The sequence below is a fragment of the Macrosteles quadrilineatus genome, unplaced genomic scaffold (assembly GCF_028750875.1).
Source record: "Macrosteles quadrilineatus isolate MER2022 unplaced genomic scaffold, UCM_ALF_1.0 Scaffold_27__1_contigs__length_1626561, whole genome shotgun sequence".
In the NCBI taxonomy this organism is placed as follows: Eukaryota; Metazoa; Arthropoda; class Insecta; order Hemiptera; family Cicadellidae; genus Macrosteles; species Macrosteles quadrilineatus.
This window is the reverse complement of record NW_026542620.1, coordinates 1,267,767-1,286,250: the sequence shown is the minus strand read 5'-3', so window position 1 is coordinate 1,286,250 and position 18,484 is coordinate 1,267,767. Positions and strand designations below refer to the sequence as shown.

General features: G+C 38.5%; 1 protein-coding gene across 1 annotated transcript; it reads left to right on the top strand.

The window, feature by feature from the left end:
• Positions 1–888: 888 nt before the first annotated feature.
• Positions 889–1,557, top strand: LOC129005616 (uncharacterized). Its single transcript, XM_054434567.1, has one exon. It carries the CDS (start codon positions 889–891, stop codon positions 1,555–1,557), a length of 669 nt encoding a protein of 222 aa, XP_054290542.1.
• Positions 1,558–18,484: the final 16,927 nt, after the last annotated feature.

The window sequence follows — 18,484 nt, the reverse complement described above, 5'->3', positions numbered from 1 at the left end:
GAGATAAAAAGCTGAGGACTCTGTTGCTTCCCTTTCCCACGCACTAATTCCGTGTCTAGACAGCATACTTATGTCGGAACATGTGGCAAGGCTGGCGAGGGGTGGGATGGGGTTGGCATCCCTAGTCTCTTCATGAGAAGCTATTTCCACAACACTTTGTTTGTCGGTCCGTCCCCAATCCACCCCAATTACACCGTACCACTCCTCATCCAATCACAATTCATATCCACCTACACCCAGGGTTATCACAACCACTAGTAACTACATAAACATTTAACCACTACAAATCTTGCATTGTCTAGATATTTTATAAATGTAAAAAATGCACTAAATATTAATTACAGAGAAAAAAAAAAAAAAAAACGTACAAACAACGAGAAACAAATTTCTAAAACAATTGTTTTTCAACACATAGGTCCTCGCATGAATCTGCTCACGGACTACATTGCGACACACCCACTCGTCCAGGCGTACATTATGGGAAGGCGGACGAGCTACAACCACATCGGGGTTCCGGTCAACTCCATGACCGGTTCTCGTACCTTGGGCGGGGTCCTTGCGCTCGCTACTCTTCCCAGCGACCCTTGACCCTGTCACTGTACACACCTCGCCCATGGCAACTGTCACAACACGCGTTGTCCCTACGAGAATCCCGTCAGGAAGTTGTGGAAGGACCGGTTCGCCACATGCATAACCAGCCTCGGCAATTCATCTGCCCTCCGCCTCCTCACAATCTACATCCGGACTCACCCTGAAGACGTCGAATACGTCTACGGCGTCCCTTTCCCCATCACCCTCTTCAATACTAAATTACTCCACTTCTTCTATTCGTATACTTGCAATGTGGGCTTTAATTTCAACCGTGACTTTGCCAACATCTTCCTCCGAATGACACGCAGTAGATATAGCAACAAGCTTCTAGCCCCGTTGAACATCCGTGGGAACTCCCCACACACCCGCCTTCGGCCCTACGAGTACACCGGGGCCGAAGTGACACTAATCGAGGAGATCGACGGAGCCCTTCTAAATTCGTATGCCTTCGCTATAGCCCACATCAGAACCCGATCTTTTAGTAGAAACAACCTTCAGGTCCCACCAACAGTTATCATTGAGTGGCTATCTACATTTTCAATACCCCCAGTCATGTTGTTACCGCCACCAGACAACCCCAACACCACAGTCATCTCACACTACCCTCAACTAAACACACGGCTCAGCCTCGAAAACAATGAACAAACTCTTCCTCAGACTCCTCAGGTCACCCCTCACCCAACCTCGACCACCACCCCCCACTCCATATTCCCCCCACACCTTAGCCCACCCCCTACTCGCACTCCCCCAACAATTTCACCCTCCCCTCGTCAACCTTGCCATTTTGCCCATCCCCGTCAGCCTGCCCGTTCCTCCCTACCTGCACAATCTGACATCTCCCAGCCCTCAACGTCATATTGCCTACCACCCACCAACCATCCAGTGCCCTTGCCACGAGCATGGCTTCCCCAGTCAGCTAGAGGAACTCATCAAAAAGGAACAACAACCAACATCAAGTGCTACTAGTAGCGCAATTCAAGAAGTGCAAAGATATCTTCAGCTTTTCAACGTTTCCTTATTTTCATCTTAAACATGAAACTTTAATGCTTTAATGCAACTTTTTTGCAATTAAACTTTGTAGTAGTTCCTTGGTACTTTGTCTTGATGTAGGCTATTCTTTTTGTTAACTTGATTAATGTGTCATTAATGTCATAAAATTGTTTAAGGTGATAAGGTCTTGTATTTCAGTCATTTTCTTACTCGTCGCCAAATTTGAGCCTTTATTAATTTTAGCTTTTTTAGCTGGATTTCAGCTAACTAGACACAAAATTTTACATTAATTTGTAAAATTCTAGAGCAATAATGAACTCTATAGAGAGTAACTCCCACATTGGAGATCCTGCTTTCAGGATCAAGTCCTACCAGAGAGGAAAGAAGTTTCCAAAGGATGGCGGACGAAAGAAGAATCGACCAGCGCAAGACAAGAACATTGACAAAAAGAGAACGGACGCATTCCGTGAATCTAAAGGAAAATAATTTTTAGAAACAATGAATTTGGAATTCCGGAAAACCCTTCCAAATGGCTTCGACAACATCGAAGAAGTCGTTAGTGCGAAATCGTATATTACGATTCAACGTAAGATTCCTCTTCCCATTAAAACTCGTGCTGTCGGACGTGACCAAGCGGTAATGAGAAAATGAGCATGATGCAGTTGATGTCTGCAATGAATGATGTAGCTTTTGAATGGCAATTTCGTTCATATTGTGACACTCACACGCAGGAGACAGTAAGAATGGCGTTGTCGCGATATATAAACCTGGACGCAGAGATAAAAAGCTGAGGACTCTGTTGCTTCCCTTTCCCACACACTAATCCCCGACGTCTTTTGGAAGCGACATTAATGACGAGCAGATGATCGGGGTATCCAGCTTGATATGAATGACGTGGCCGCGGAAGACAACGAGAGGTATCCAGCTTGATATGGATGACGTGACGGCGGAAGACAAAGAGAGGCCGTGCATCGCGTGTGCTGTTAACTCCAGAACGTACATGGTCGAGCCATGCGGCCACCTCGCCTTGTGTGGACGATGTGTTGCCATCCATTGTATCACTGTGACAATTGTAGGTGGTGACAGGCGTGCTATTAGATGCCCAATATGTCGGACGACTGTCATAAACTACCGTAGAGTTTTCCAGTAATGGCATTGTATACATCGTCGCCCATCTTCCATATTAAATGCTTTTTTACTACCTTTCAGGAGAACCAAAATAAGTAATTTGCACTTATTTACTGGTTGATAGCTAAAATATATTTTTATTTACTATTGTCATGTTCACACATTACATTTACTAAGAGTTGTTTTTACTAAGGGGACGTATTTCATATTGGTGTCTTTCCTCCTCCAACACTCCAGCAAACATTACGATGTCTTTTGGAAGCGACATTAATGAAGAGCAGATGATTGAGGCTTGTATTTCGGTGGAGGCTGAAGATAATCTCATCAATGACGAGATGACTTGAGTCGAAGTCTGCAATGAATGATGTAGTTTTTGAATTGCAATTACGTGCAATTACGTATATTGTGACACTCACACGCAGGATACAGTAAGAATGGCGTTGCCGCGATATATAAACCTGGACGCAGAGATGAAAAAGCTAAAAAATCTAATAAAATTATTATTAGAAGGATTAAGTTAGATATAATATATTAATGATTGACTACTGGTTCCTTATATTGTTCATTAATAATAAAAAATTAAATTATTATAAAACGGCGGCCCTACTCTCTTAATGAGAAGCTATTTTCACAACACTATTGTAGGGCAGGAGTACACTCCTCCACCTACCCCATGTGTACTATTCTATAATTACTCATTACCATTACCGAACTGTAATTAATCATCTAAAAAGTAATTGTAATCATTCATAAAAAAAATTTATTACTCATAACATGCGGAATGGGGAGGCACCTATAGAACTGAATAATTACTCCTACTGAGGCAGTAACCTATTTATAATTGTCAACATAATAATTCTAAAATAATTCTGGTAGAGGTTGTAATAAATGCGTTTTAAATTATCATTGTACTAATCTCGGGAATAGCTCAAAATTCAGTCCACATTATGGAACTGGTAAAATTGCGTCGCAATATAGACCAATCAGCAACTCAAATCGCTATCATAGAAAGGAGCTTATGAAATAGATAGGCCAACCACTGACTCGCCGAACTCACGGGGCTGGCAGGGCCCAAACCAAAGTTGTAGGTTGTGTATCAGCAAGTGCACAGGTTTTTCAACCCCACATTGTGTTCAAATAACTTCAATGTTCAGTCAGACAAGAGTGGAAGTCAGAAACCTACCCTCAAACAACATATGACAACCATACCAAAGTCTCACTTAGTGTTAGTGGGTTCCCATCGCCACAGCCTTCACCGCAGCCTTCGCCACAGCCTTCACCGCAGCCTTCGCCACAGCCTTCGCCACAGCATTCACCACAGCCTTCATCAGAAGGTAAGAGTCTATTGTCAAACAAGCAATGATGGTAAAATTAGTGAAAACGGGAAATAGGTTATTCAACGTTTTAACCAAAATTCTGACTAATGACTTGGTTTTAGAACCAATTTCATATTTATATTTTGTATGCACTTTTTAATGGTATTTTTAAGTTATAAAAACTCTTTCAGGCTTATCCCATACTATATGTGTTGATGGAGCGGAAAACTAATGCGTCATACCGCAGTGTATTCGACTATATGAAACAAAAATGGCCACTTATCAGTCCAAGAGTGGTCATTACAGATTTCGAAAGAGGTCTGCAAGATGCAATTGTTCAAGCATACCCCAAGGCAGCTGTAGTGGGCTGCTGGTACCACTCGGCCGATGTAAGTAACAAAGTCAAAATACAAACAAAGCCTACTAAAAAAATGGTCTCTCTCTCTCTCTCGTTTGGCCTTAAGGTTTGCTGTGGCATTGTGTTGTCAACAAAAACATTTAGTAATTATAATTTCACTATTTAAACAGGCGATGAGGAGAAAGGCCAGAAGACTAGGCCTAACAAACATTTTTAATCGAAGTCCAGCTGTCAAGAAGGCAGTGCATATGGCGATGGCATTACCTCTCCTGCCACAAGATAAAATAGGAAGTGGTTTGGATGAAGTATGCGATTACGTGGAAAGAAACGGCCTAATAGAGGAGCTGCAGACATATTTAAATTACGTTCGCCGCACGTGGATAGAAGGTAAATAGGATTGGGGTTATACCTTTTAACGGTGTTTTTACATTTATCATGTTCATTATTATTTAGATTAAGAAATAGCATTGATTATTAACGGCAATTCACTCTTCAATATGCGATGGGTTGTTCAGGGTGTCCACAGAAAATTTTTCATTGATTTCCATGACTTTCCAATGACTATCCATGACCATTTACTATCGATTTCCATGACTCACGAATTTTACTCAAAAATTATAATGTAACATACACACACAAAATACTGCCTAGACAAGTTATTTCACAGAAAATACTTAAATATGTATTTAACAGATAACAATAGAGTAATAAATTTTGTAAAAATAATATGGTATTCAAAATATGGAAGGAAAAAAGAAAACGCAGTCTACTCCGTCCCCATAGCTGGTTAGTTCTCTCTACTCTTTCTTTTTTCCTTACTGTATACTTTTTATTATTAATTTTTTATTGATTTTACAGTGTTTCAAAAAATTAGGTTATCAAAATAGACATAACTTAAGACGAATCAAAACATTATAACAATATTTGTATTGAAGTTTGAGTTGTAATAGTATTTGTGTTGTAAGCTGTAATAAATTTAATTGTTGTGAATTTATGAAAAATTCAGAAAAATGCTACAATAGTCGGCGTTGTGGCCGACTAGAGCATTAAGTCCTGTCAAATCCATCCATTATTGGGGATTTCCATGACTTTCCATGACTTTTTGCCTATTTCCATGACTTTCAATGACCAGAATTTTTTTCCATGACTTTCCCTGACTATCCCTGACTTTCCAGAATGTGGACACCCTGGTTGTTGTTGTACAGGGAGCGGCAAAATGATCTGACGGTTTTCTTTGCCGCCATGTCGAGCGAATGAGTGGCGTATGGTGGTGGGAATAGGGGCGTTACAAAGCCAACGTGTGGACATTTTTAGTAGCCATGGAGCCGTGGGATAGCTGAGCAACATGTATTTGTAGTAGAAGTGTTTTTAAAAGTGGACATTCCTGTGTAGCTGTTCAGTACACGTTTCAATGTGGGTGAAAGAAGAAAAGTCCCAACTCTCGGATTGGCATAAAGGTTAACTGTAAATGATTTCCTTTATTTGCAGACGGAGATAATATACAAAATTAGGAAGAAGTAATTTGAACAATATACATAAAAGAATGCAGTTCATCTGATAAGCCTTACCGTGAAGCCATTATCCCCGTGAGTGACTCATGGAATAACTAATCCTGCGTGATTCGCTTGAACTAAACAGGCTCCATCCACGATAATCACTGAAGGCATTTGCCTTAGTTTGTAGGTGTAAACATACTTTACCTCTTTCGGAGCTCAGTGGAATATTAACAAATTGACTTAGGCCTAGTTTTAATGTTATCGATAAAGTACTAAAAAACATTATTTTACAAGCTAATTACTAACTAGTAATTAAGACATTTTTTACAGAAAATATTTGTTCTTATTATTTTCAATATTCAATACACATATTTTAGCTCTCATCAATATTTGTTTCAATAGTTTGTCAATTTCTCACTCAGTTTTGACTCAAGATTCACATTACATAGGATTTGATCAACCGTGACAAATACTTGATCAACCTTGATCAAAACGTGATCAATAATTGATTAATACTTTATCAAAACATGATCAACTTTGACCAATACTTGATCAAAAACGAATGTCAAAAAGATTTTTCGTTTAGGCACTTACCTTATTTATTATACTTACTTGATAAAAACTTACACCGCGTCCCGTAAACATCGATAGCATATTTCTCTATTGAGGCGGAGCATTTTTTTTTGCCGTTGATTATACTATGGTAGGCCTACGTCATAATACTGACAAGTTCCTACATGACAAACTTTGAATTCAAACCTGTTTGAACTCGAGTTCCGAGTCGGGGGTTTCCCACGGAAATGCCGGCTTCCAGTTCAATCGTATTTGAATTGTTATGTTACAACCGTGTGAACAACCCGCGATATAACTCGAGTTCATTTGTGTTTGCAGTCAAAGCACATCACCTTTGAATTTTAACATAAACATCTTTTATTATACAAAATTCTAAATTTAATGGTTTTTTTAACTAAAGTTAATTTAATTGGATGGTTCTTTCCCACCATCCGCTATGTTCGGGGTGGTTTGATTGTTGTAGTGTTTTAGTTAGTTAGTGCTAGTGTAGTTGTTTGTAGTCTTTTTTATATACAATTAGTAAGTGTATGTTGATAGTTATTGACAAAGGCAATTTTATTTTCAGAAATCAGCGAACATGAAGTCCAGAGACTGATCATCCTTTTCAGGACTAACAAGGCGGCCACCGTCCTAGGCGTTGGAGGCTATGGGGCGGTGGTCAAATTGGCCACTAGTGCTGGACTGAATGTGGCGGTGAAACGGCAGACGAGAAAAACTCAGTGGTGTCGTGAGACCCACGAGAACGAAAGAAAGGTAAACATGCATTTTAGTTAACAGGTTTTCGATACAAAAGGGATAACATTTTGGGCTATCGCTTTTGCGTACTCCTCGATTTATGGTCAAAGTCGATAAATTGCATATTTTGCATTGTTTCAGAGTAGAGTAGCTTATCGTTCAGTACTCAGGGGCGATGCACAACAAAATTAGTTTTCCATATTATGTGTGATTCGTTTTATTTTCAAATTTGATTTAATTGTAAACGATTATGAATTATCAATTGTCCATTATTAAGCTATACTTTTTGCCTCGTAGCTTTCTTCTGAACTCGACTCTTGAAACTCGCAATCTTCAAAAAACACTTGACTTGTTTTGATTTTAAATTTAATTTACTCTCTATGTCATGAAATGGTATTTTCAGATCCTCCTGTTGGCGGAAGCCAAGAAGCTGGACGGAGTTGTTCGGCTTCTAGGCTACAATTTCGTCAGCCAAAACCTGGACGCCTCGGGGTACCTCGTTTTGGAATGCGCGTCCTACAGGTATTTAAAAACGTAAAATAAAAATAAACAATATAGGTCATACAAAAAATGCTTTACGATTCTGTATCAGAACGTTTGTGTCAGACGGTGATTCACGCGACCTGTTCAAAACTACAGGATATATTAATCTACTTACAACATTACTGTATGTAAATACAAAATGGAAGTTTTTTTCAGCATTTTTTTAAGTAAATTACTTCGAGTATCTGAAGATTTGGCTCGATTTAATGATATTTAAAATCGCTACGACCTAAATCCAATAGCGAAAATCAAAGTATTTGACTGCAATTGTAAATGGTTACCGTTACTACAAATAAAATGTTATTCGTATGATCGTTTCTGTTAGTCTGTTTTCCATTTACAGTGGTGGTGCCATTGTACGACGCGCAGTGCCACTGCCCGAAGGGGAGGCGCTGAGGGTCATGGTGGTGGGGCAGGCGAGGGCGCTGGACCAGGTCCACGCCCTGGGTTATATGCACAATGACTCCAAGCCGGATAACTTCCTTTACTTCACCGAAGGCCAAAAATGGAAGATATGTGATTTCGGCTTGGCCTACCCCGTAAGTGTTCAACTTTAAAGTCGATTAAATACTGTGTGTACCACATACTACATTAACATAACAACAACGTACTAAAATGTTAATAACATTTCGACTTCATCAATTAACAATCGAGGTAAATTCAACGCAGCGAGCATTGTGCAAAACGAACATAGCTAAAAATTAGAATATAATATTTCCCATAAATTAAGTTCCTACTCAACAAACTTTGAATTAAACCCTCTTTGGATTAGAGTTTCCAGTCGGGGTTTTCCCATGGAAATACCGTAATTCAGTTCAATTGTATTTTAATAAATATCCTACAACCGTGTGAGTAAACCGCGTTAGAACTTGAGTTCATATGTGTTTGAAGTCAAAGCACACATTAACACAACCAACAACATGCGTAGAAATTAATTGAACTGAACTAATCAACTCTCATGTGTGTGTATGTGTCTGTGTGTGCACGAGCGCACGGGTCTCTCTCTCTCTCTCTCTCTCTCTCTCTCTCTCGGCCTTAAGGTTTGCTGTGGCATTGTGTTGTTAACAAAAACATTTAGTAATTATAATTTATCTATTTATTTCGGCGAAGAGAAAGGCCAGAAGACTAGGCCTAACAAACATTTTTAATCGAAGTCCAGCTGCCAAGAAGGCAGTGCATATGACGATGGCATTACCTCTCCTGCCACAAGATAAAATAGGAAGTGGTTTGGATGAAGTATGCGATTACGTGGAAAGAAACGGCCTAATAGAGGAGCTGCAGACATATTTAAATTACGTCCGCCGCACGTGGATAGAAGGTAAATAGGATTAAGGTTATACCTTCTAACGGTGTATTTACATTTATCATGTTCATAATTATTTATATTATGAAATAGCATTGATTATTAACGGCAATTCACTCTTCAATATGCGATATTCTTTGTAAACTAACCTGTTAATTTTGGGTTGTTGTTGTATATTAGGGAGTTTTTACAATATTGTATATAATTTCATCTAGATTTAAACGTTCAAAATGTTAATACATCAACACCAATGGAAAACAGAAAATGAATCCATTCATTGTTCATTTATTTGTATTTATGTGTTTCGAATGTTGACATTTGTTTATAGTTTAGTAATATTAAAAAAATAATGAATAATAAGAACATCAAAATATACTGACAATTTTTTCGTGCTTCAAAGCATATTGTTATATACCGAGTATGAACTTTTTAAATTTACTTTATTCAGAAAAACATGCATAAAATTAGATAACAGTTTCTTTTTTTCGTTTTAGTGTTTAATTGGAAATATTTGTGGAAATTTGCTAGCAATTTCATTAATGTTACAAGTGTTGGAGCGGCACACTTGTCTGTATTCAAACAGGTGCGACGGACCAACAACGACCAAGAGGCGTACCATCTGTCATTGTTGAGAAAGATTCGGAATGCCCACCTAAATGTTTGGGTTTATATTGGTAAAATATATTTATTGATTTATCTGCCAATTGCTACCAACATTTCAAAATTTCAGTATTAAGTAATTTTAAAAAAATGCTACGATTGTAACAAAATTACTGGTCTAGTCGATTTCTAAATAAGTAGTAACAAATGCACAGTAGTAATCGTTACAAAAAATTGAACACAAAATGGTTTTTGGTTCTTCTGTATGATATATATTCTGCCTCATATAAAGAGCACAACAGAACCAGCTAAAACCTGTCAGTGTAGTAAGATAAAACTTTTTCAGTGTTTTCATTTAATTTCATCTTACTCCCTATGCTGCATAAAAATTGAATTCTTTAAGATAATATTGCTGATTGTCTAACTTTCAATTAAATCATTATACAAGTATCACATTAACCTAATAACTCAGTAATGTGAATCTACAAATGGATAAATTTAATTTTTACCAAATGTGATTTGAGGGAAGTGTAATTTTTTTTTTACAGAAAATCTGAAACAAGTGGAGCATTCTTATAGGCAAGACTATTTAAGGAGAACAAATAGAGGAACAACGAGGAGGCATACGTATTAGGCACAAGATACAATCATTGCCAGGGTAACTGATCATCTCGTTCGGGTCAATATTCCGTTTTGGATTTTCTCCTCGCCGTCAGCCACTGGGTCCACAAGGCGATGGAAATTGCCACGCCCATTGTGAGCCAGACGACGCAACGCCCCCACTTGGCAACCACCTTATAGGAGTGTAGGTTTTAAACGTTACTCTACTCTATTTTTGAACTATTATCCTATTTATAATATGCATCCTATTTATAATATGCAAAATATGATCATTTACATCCATTACAACAGCAACATTTATACCTAATAAGTAAATAAACGGTATAAGCAATAAGACACATACTTTCTCCCATTATCATGTCAAAAGCCTTTATCATTGGTAAGCTATGGGAGTAACTATGATATGTAATAGGCAAAATCACAAAAGATGAATTAACTTTTGAACCGTTTGTTTACATGAATAAGGAGTTGCATTTTTGTAAGGAGTTATAAGCACCATCGCATACTAATTTCTGTCAAAACTGGCTTTTTCAATTATAATTAAGGCCTAATTTACAATAATCTTTGAACAGTTATTTTCACAGGAATGACATATCTACAATTGTGTTAATTCCATCTGAGGATGAATTCTATCTACGAGTTTTTTTTTCTATCTGCGTAACAACCTTTTGGTATAATAATTAAGAAAAATGAATAATTTCCCCCAAAATTTCATGCCCAGACCTTTAAAATGAGACCACTCCCAGCTTTCTACAACCTCCCGTTACCTCACAATTTCATTGTAAAATTTTGGGCTTACGGAACTAGATATATAGATTTTAACCGATTTTACCAGAAAGCCGGAATTGTCAGACTTCACTGTGCACTTATTGAATTATTAAACAAAATATTTGAGAGGGGGGATATTTCATCCTAGTGTCATTCCTCCTCCTGCACTCCAGCAAACATTACGATGTCTTTTAGAAGCGACATTAATGACTAGCAGATGAACGAGGCTTGTATTTCGGTGGAGGATGGATCAATGATATTAGTGAGACGACTTTAGTCGAAGCCTGCATTGAGGTTGAAGCACGATGTGAGCAAGCGGTAATGAGGACAACGAGCATGACGCAGTTGATGTCTGCAATGAATGATGTAGCTTTTGAATGGCTATTACGTGCATATTGTGACACTCACACGCAGGAGACAGTAAGAATGGCGTTGTCGCGATATATAAACCTGGACGCAGAGATAAAAAGCTGAGGACTCTGTTGCTTCCCTTTCCCACGCACTAATCCCCGTGTCTAGACAGCATAATTATGTCGGAACATGTGGCAAGGCTGGCGAGGGGTGGGATGGGGTTGGCATCCCTAGTCTCTTCATGAGAAGCTATTTCCACAACACTTTGTTTGTCGGTCCGTCCCCAATCCACCCCAATTACACCGTACCACTCCTCATCCAATCACAATTCATATCCACCTACACCCAGGGTTATCACAACCACTAGTAACTACATAAACATTTAACCACTACAAATCATGCATTGTCTAGATATTTTATAAATATAAAAAATGCACTAAATAATAATTACAGAAACAAAAAAAAAACATACAAACAACGAGAAACAAATTTCTAAAACAATTGTTTTTTCAACACACAGGTCCTCGCATGAATTTGCTCACGGACTACATTGCGACACACCGATTGCGATAACAGTGAATCTCTTGCGCTTCGCAGAGCTGTCCAACTTCTATATTATTTCTTGCTGGATCTCTGTCTTGAATCCAGACCTATGGGGCTGGAATGAGTTGGCTAAATACTTACCTGCTATTCAGGCGGCTCAGAATAAGTATGAGTCAATCGGAGTGATGGCCCCATGGTGCAAAATCATCTTGCCCCCAACTGAGGTGCTTGAAAATCAAGCTCAAAAGTTATCAATTCCATTCTCAGTTGCGAGAAGGATCTCTATTGAGTATGGGAATGGGACCCTGAAGAACTTACAGGGGGACAATCGGACTCCTCAAATAAGAGCAATAACAGATCATGCTCTATATATCGTGAGAATGGCGGGAGGGGCTAAGACCATAGACACAATAGCCGTTCGAGCATGGAGGTATAACGGTTATCAGAATACGGAACTGTACCAAGGACACAATAAAGGAGCATTAATCAACGAAATCACAGAGGAGAAGTTACCAGAAGATCCTGGCCAAAGACAAGTTTGAAATCATTTATAAAAAAAAAAATCATTGTCCAGCTGGTTGCACTCACCACAGTACCCCCTGCTAATGATTTAACCTAAGTAAATCATGATACTTGAAATCGTACAGGAAAGCGTACATGTCTTCCAGATTTTGTCTTAATCGCAGGTTTCAATTCACTTGAACTTGTCTTGGGTGGTAGCTTGGTATAATTTGGTATTAATTTTATAACTTAATTACGTGGAAAGAAACGGCCTAAAAGAGGAGCTGCAGACATATTTAAATTACGTTCGCCGCACGTGGATAGAAGGTAAATAGGATTGGGGTTATACCTTTTAACGGTGTATTTACATTTATCATGTTCATAATTATTTAGATTAAGAAATAGCATTGTTTATTAACGGCAATTCACTCTTCAATATGCGATGGGTTGTTGTTGTACAGGGAGCGGCAAAATGATCTGACGGTTTTCTTTGCCGCCCTGTCGAGCGAATGAGTGGCGTATGGTGGTGGGAATAGGGGCGTTACAAAGCCAACGTGTGGGCATTTTTAGTAGCCATGGAGCCGTGGGATAGCTGAGCAACATGGATTTGTAGTAGAAGTGTTTTTAAAAGTGGAAATTCCTGGGTAGCTGTTCAGTACACGTTTCAATGTGGGTCAAAGAAGAAAAGTCCCAACTCTCGGATTGGCATAAAGGTTAACTGTAAATGATCATAATCATTAATAATCGGGTGTTAAAGAATAGTTAGTAGGTAGGCCTACAGTATTTATTTATGTTCACTGGATATTAACTTAAGGGGTACTTTTTTTATATTAACTTCGTCATTTCCCTTATTTGCAGACGGAGATAATATACAAAATTAGGAAGGAGTAATTTGAACAATATAAAAAAAAGAATGCAGTTCATCTGATCAGCCTTACCGTGAAACCATTAGTGACTCATGGAATAACTAATCCTGCGTGATTCGATTGAACTAAACAGACTCGATCCACGGTAATCACTGAAGGCATTTGCCTTAGTTTGTAGGTGTAATAGCTATTTACCTTACAAGTGTAGTAAGAGAGTTTTTACATCACGCAGGTGAATGTTGGGCAACGAGCGGAAGCGAGTTGCATAATTTACCGAAGTGATGTAAACACGCTCTTGCGTAACGTGTAACGTACAAGATTTTACCTGACCCGACAATATACAAGAGGTTACGAACAATATTTTTCATTATCCATTTCACTCATCTTCTAACAGTAACGGTCATTTACAAACAAAAGCTAGGTTAGGATAATTCTTCAAAACATAACAATAAAATTCAAGCGCGCAGCTGATTTCTAGCGTTGAACGTCGTTGGCTCCATAGAGGTATATTTTTTAAGTTAAGCACTCAATGTTATTTAAATGGGTTTCATTACATCACCGAGTGAGTTTTTTCCAACTTTACATCACTCGAGAAGTAACGAAGTTATATACATCACGCTTAGGATAGGGAAGTTTAACATGGCGGGTTAGGTAAACATACTTTACCTCTTTCGGAGCTCAGTGGAATATGAACAAATTGACTTAGGCCTAGTTTTAATGTTATCGATAAAGTACTAAAAAACATTATTTTACAAGCTAACTACTAACTAGTAATTAAGACATTTTTTACAGAAAACCATTTGTTTTATTATTTTCAATATTCAATACACATATTTTAGCTCTCATCAATATTTGTTTCAATAGTTTGTCAATTTCTCACTCAGTTTTGACTCAAGATTCACATTACATAGGATTTGATCAACCGTGACAAATACTTGATCAACCTTGATCAACACTTGATCAAAACGTGATCAATAATTGATTAATACTTTATCAAAACATGATCAACTTTAACCAATACTTGATCAAAAACGAATGTCAAAAAGATTTTTCGTTTAGACACTTACCTTATTTATTATACTTACTTGATAAAAACTTACACCGCGTCCCGTAAACATCGATAACATATTTCTCTATTGAGGCGGAGCGTTATTTTTGCCGTTGATTATACTATGGTAGGCCTACGCCTTATCATTGACCAGTTCCTACATGGCAAACTTTGAATTCAAACCTGTTTGAACTCGAGTTCCGAGTCGGGGATTTCCCACGGAAATGCCGGCTTCCAGTTCAATCGTATTTGAATTGTTATGTTACAACCGTGTGAACAACCCGCGATATAACTCGAGTTCAAGTCAAAGCACATGATCTTTAAATTTTAACATAAACATCTTTTATAATACAAAATTCTAAATTTAATGGTTATATACAATTAGTAAGTGTATGTTGATAGTTATTGACAAAGGCAATTTTATTTTCAGAAATCAGCGAACATGAAGTCCAGAGACTGATCAGCCTTTTCAGGACTAACAAGGCGGCCACCGTCCTAGGCGTTGGAGGCTATGGGGCGGTGGTCAAATTGGCCACTAGTGCTGGACTGAATGTGGCGGTGAAACGGCAGACGAGAAAAACTCAGTGGTGTCGTGAGACCCACGAGAACGAAAGAAAGGTAAACATGCATTTTAGTTAACAGTTTTTCGATACAAAAGGGATAACATTTTGGGCCATCGCTTTTGCGTACTCCTCGATTTATAGTCAAAGTCGATAAATTGCATATTTTTCATTGTTTCAGAGTAGAGTAGCTTATCGTTCAGTACTCAGGGGCGATGCACAACAAAATTAGTTTTCCATATTGTGTGTGACCCGTTTTAATTTTCAAATTTGATTTAATTGTAAACGATTATGAATTATCAATTGTCCATTATTAAGCTATACTTTTTGCCTCGTAGCTTTCTTCTGAACTCGACTCTTGAAACTCGCAATCTTCAAAAAACACTTGACTTGTTTTGATTTTAAATTTAATTTACTCTCTATGTCATGAAATGGTATTTTCAGATCCTCCTGTTGGCGGAAGCCAAGAAGCTGGACGGAGTTGTTCGGCTTCTAGGCTACAATTTCGTCAGCCAAAACCTGGACGCCTCGGGGTACCTCGTTTTGGAATGCGCGTCCTACAGGTATTTAAAAACGTAAAATAAAAATAAACAATATAGGTCATACAAAAAAATGCTTTACGATTCTGTAAGTATCAGGACGTCTGGGTCAGACGGTGATTCACGCGACCTGTTCAAAACTACAGGATATATTAATCTACTTACAACATTACTGTATGTAAATACAAAAATGGAAGTTTTTTTTTTCAGCATTTTTTAAGTAAATCACTTCGTGTATCTGAAGATTTGGCTCGATTTAATGATATTTAAAATCGCTACGACCTAAATCCAGTAGCAAAAATCAAAGTATTTGACTGCAATTGTAAATGGTTACCGTTACTACCAATAAAATGTTATTCGTATGATCGTTTCTGTTAGTCTGTTTTCCATTTACAGTGGTGGTGCCATTGTACGACGCGCAGTGCCACTGCCCGAAGGGGAGGCGCTGAGGGCCATGGTGGTGGGGCAGGCAAGGGCGCTGGTGGTGGGGCAGGCAAGGGCGCTGGACCAGGGCCATGGTGGTGGGGCAGGCAAGGGCGCTGGACCAGGTCCACGCCCTTGGGTTTTTACACAATGACCCCAAGCCGGATAACTTCCTCTACTTCACCGAAGGCAAGAAATGGAAGATATGTGATTTCGGCTTGGCCTACCCCGTAAGTGTTCATCTTTAAAGTCGATTAAATACTGTGTGTACCACATAGTACATTAACATTAACATACTACATTAACATAACAACATCGTACTAAAATGTTAATAACATTTCGACTTCATCAATTACCAATCTAGGTAAATTCAACGCAGCGAGCATTGTGCAAAACGAACATAGCTAAAAATTAGAATATAATATTTCCCATAAATTAAGTTCCTACTCAACAAACTTTGAATTCAACCCTGTTTGGATTAGAGTTTCAAGTCGGGATTTTCCCATGGAAATACCGTCATTCAGTTCAATTGTATTTTAATAAATATCCTACAACCGTGTGAATAAACCGCGTTGGAACTTGAGTTCATGTGTGTTTGAAGTCAAAGCACACATTAACACAACCAACAACATGCGTAGAAATTATTTATCTCGTATAAAAATATGTATTATGTTATATATACGGAACCACCCACACAATCTTTTAAATTGACGAAAGTTAAATTTTACTGTAAATTAATTGCTTTTGTGATATAATATTCTATTAAAAAAGACTATTTCAATTATTATTATCCTTGTTATAGCCCCTTAGCTGAGTTTGTGTGAGAATGATAACTTACGTGTGCCGTCGATCGGCTCGAATGATGTCAGCAGTAGATGTAATGTATTCCTGTAACGCATAGCGTATATTTTTACATAGCGCTTGTTTTACTATGCGATGATGGGCTCTACTTCTATACTGTTTTTTGCATTATTAGTATATTTTTTTATATATCACTTGAACTGAAATAAATCATTGCTTCAGTCCTGCGGCAGACTGCTTCGCCTTCGGGAAAACCATTTTAACATACCTGAAGGGGGGACCCGGGCGACGCCGGAGAGGTCCAACCGCCTCTGCTGGGGCAGTTCATTAAAGAGCTGACTGCTGACGAGCCCAGTCAGAGGTTGGGTGGCCTCGAAGGGACGTTCGAATTGATCATGGCGCACCCGTACATAAGAGAGGTAATTTTTAAACACTATTCCAAACATTTTTAATTGCATTTTTTTTTTATTTTCAAAACTGATTTATGAACATTTTTAATAGCCAATGAATATAGGTCTCTTCTATCCTACAATTCTTGCTGGTTAACCCGAAGAAATACGTAAATTTGTAAATATATATATATATATCAATTATAAGATGTTTTATATGGAAATCCACTAAAGACTAAAATCTTGTTTTGCTATAATATTATAAACACTAGCTCTATTGAGAATTCCAGTCTACAGTAGTGGAGTGTCGCTGTAACTCATGCCAAGTATAGTGGGTTAATCATAATCATCCCTTGTCTGTCTTAGGATTCTATGGTATGTGTTATTTTTCAGAAAAAAATAGTCTGCGAAGAATGTTCTGCCACGTTCAATAGGAGTTCAGAGTACAACCGCCACAAAAAGGGGTGTTGAAAGCCAACGGAAGTACTCTGCAACGACTGTGGCAAGAACTTCAGACGGCGGGACGGCATGCTTGGGCATGTGTGACGGCCTGGCATATTTGCCTCATTTTGTTGTAATTTGTTAACTTTGAGCTTAAGTTGATTGGCCTTACTCCCTAAACCTAGCCCGTCGGCTATCACCGAATATTTACTAGGTTAATGTGTTTAGCACCGTATTTAACCGTATTTAGCAATATTGAATTTTATTTAACTTCACATAAGTCTCCAAGTAAACCTTAAAACTCATATTCCAATTCATTTCATTATTCCGTAGCCCTACAATAATCCTAACCAGACGTTGTGGCTTAGCCGGATATGCCTTGGAATGTGCTGACTTTGCATGCACGTGTGTCGCGATAAACAATGTTACACTTCTAGACTCAGTTCCCCGCTACAATTAGTTTCATTAACGCATGCTGTGATCGTTTGGATGCAGCACCGTACAGACAACTGTTCTCGCATTGAATTATGGGCTGAGCGCTCAGCGTGCGCTGATTGGCCGATGACGGTCATGTGACCACGCTGACGCTTCCGCTTGGGCGATGCTGAAGCCTTAGATCGTGCCGGAATGTAGCGAACGACGGTAGGGTCCGCGCGGGCGGTCTCCCCTTTCATTTGATCTTACTCCTTTCTTCTATAAATCCGTGTACGTTTTTGAATTCATTATTGTAATTCGTGTTTTATTCTGTCAGTCGTGGTTTGCTTTGTAAATTGTGATGTGTTATTTTTAATCGATGAAATTGTTAAAGATTAATTTCTAAGTAATGAAGTGTTAGCTGATCCCTATTCGCTTGTTTTAATATTCGTTCTTCCTGCTCCCAACCGCTACGAAGACTACAAGAGAGGCCGACTGCGACACATGTGAGGACAACACATAGGCAATCCGTGAAAAGGATCGAATGCCCCTTCTGCGACACGGTAATGTTTTGTATATATATATA

What these genes read in the sequence shown, in the direction of transcription:
- LOC129005616 (XM_054434567.1), top strand. Translation starts at nt 889, where the DNA reads ATGACACGCAGTAGATATAGCAACAAGCTTCTAGCCCCGTTGAACATC.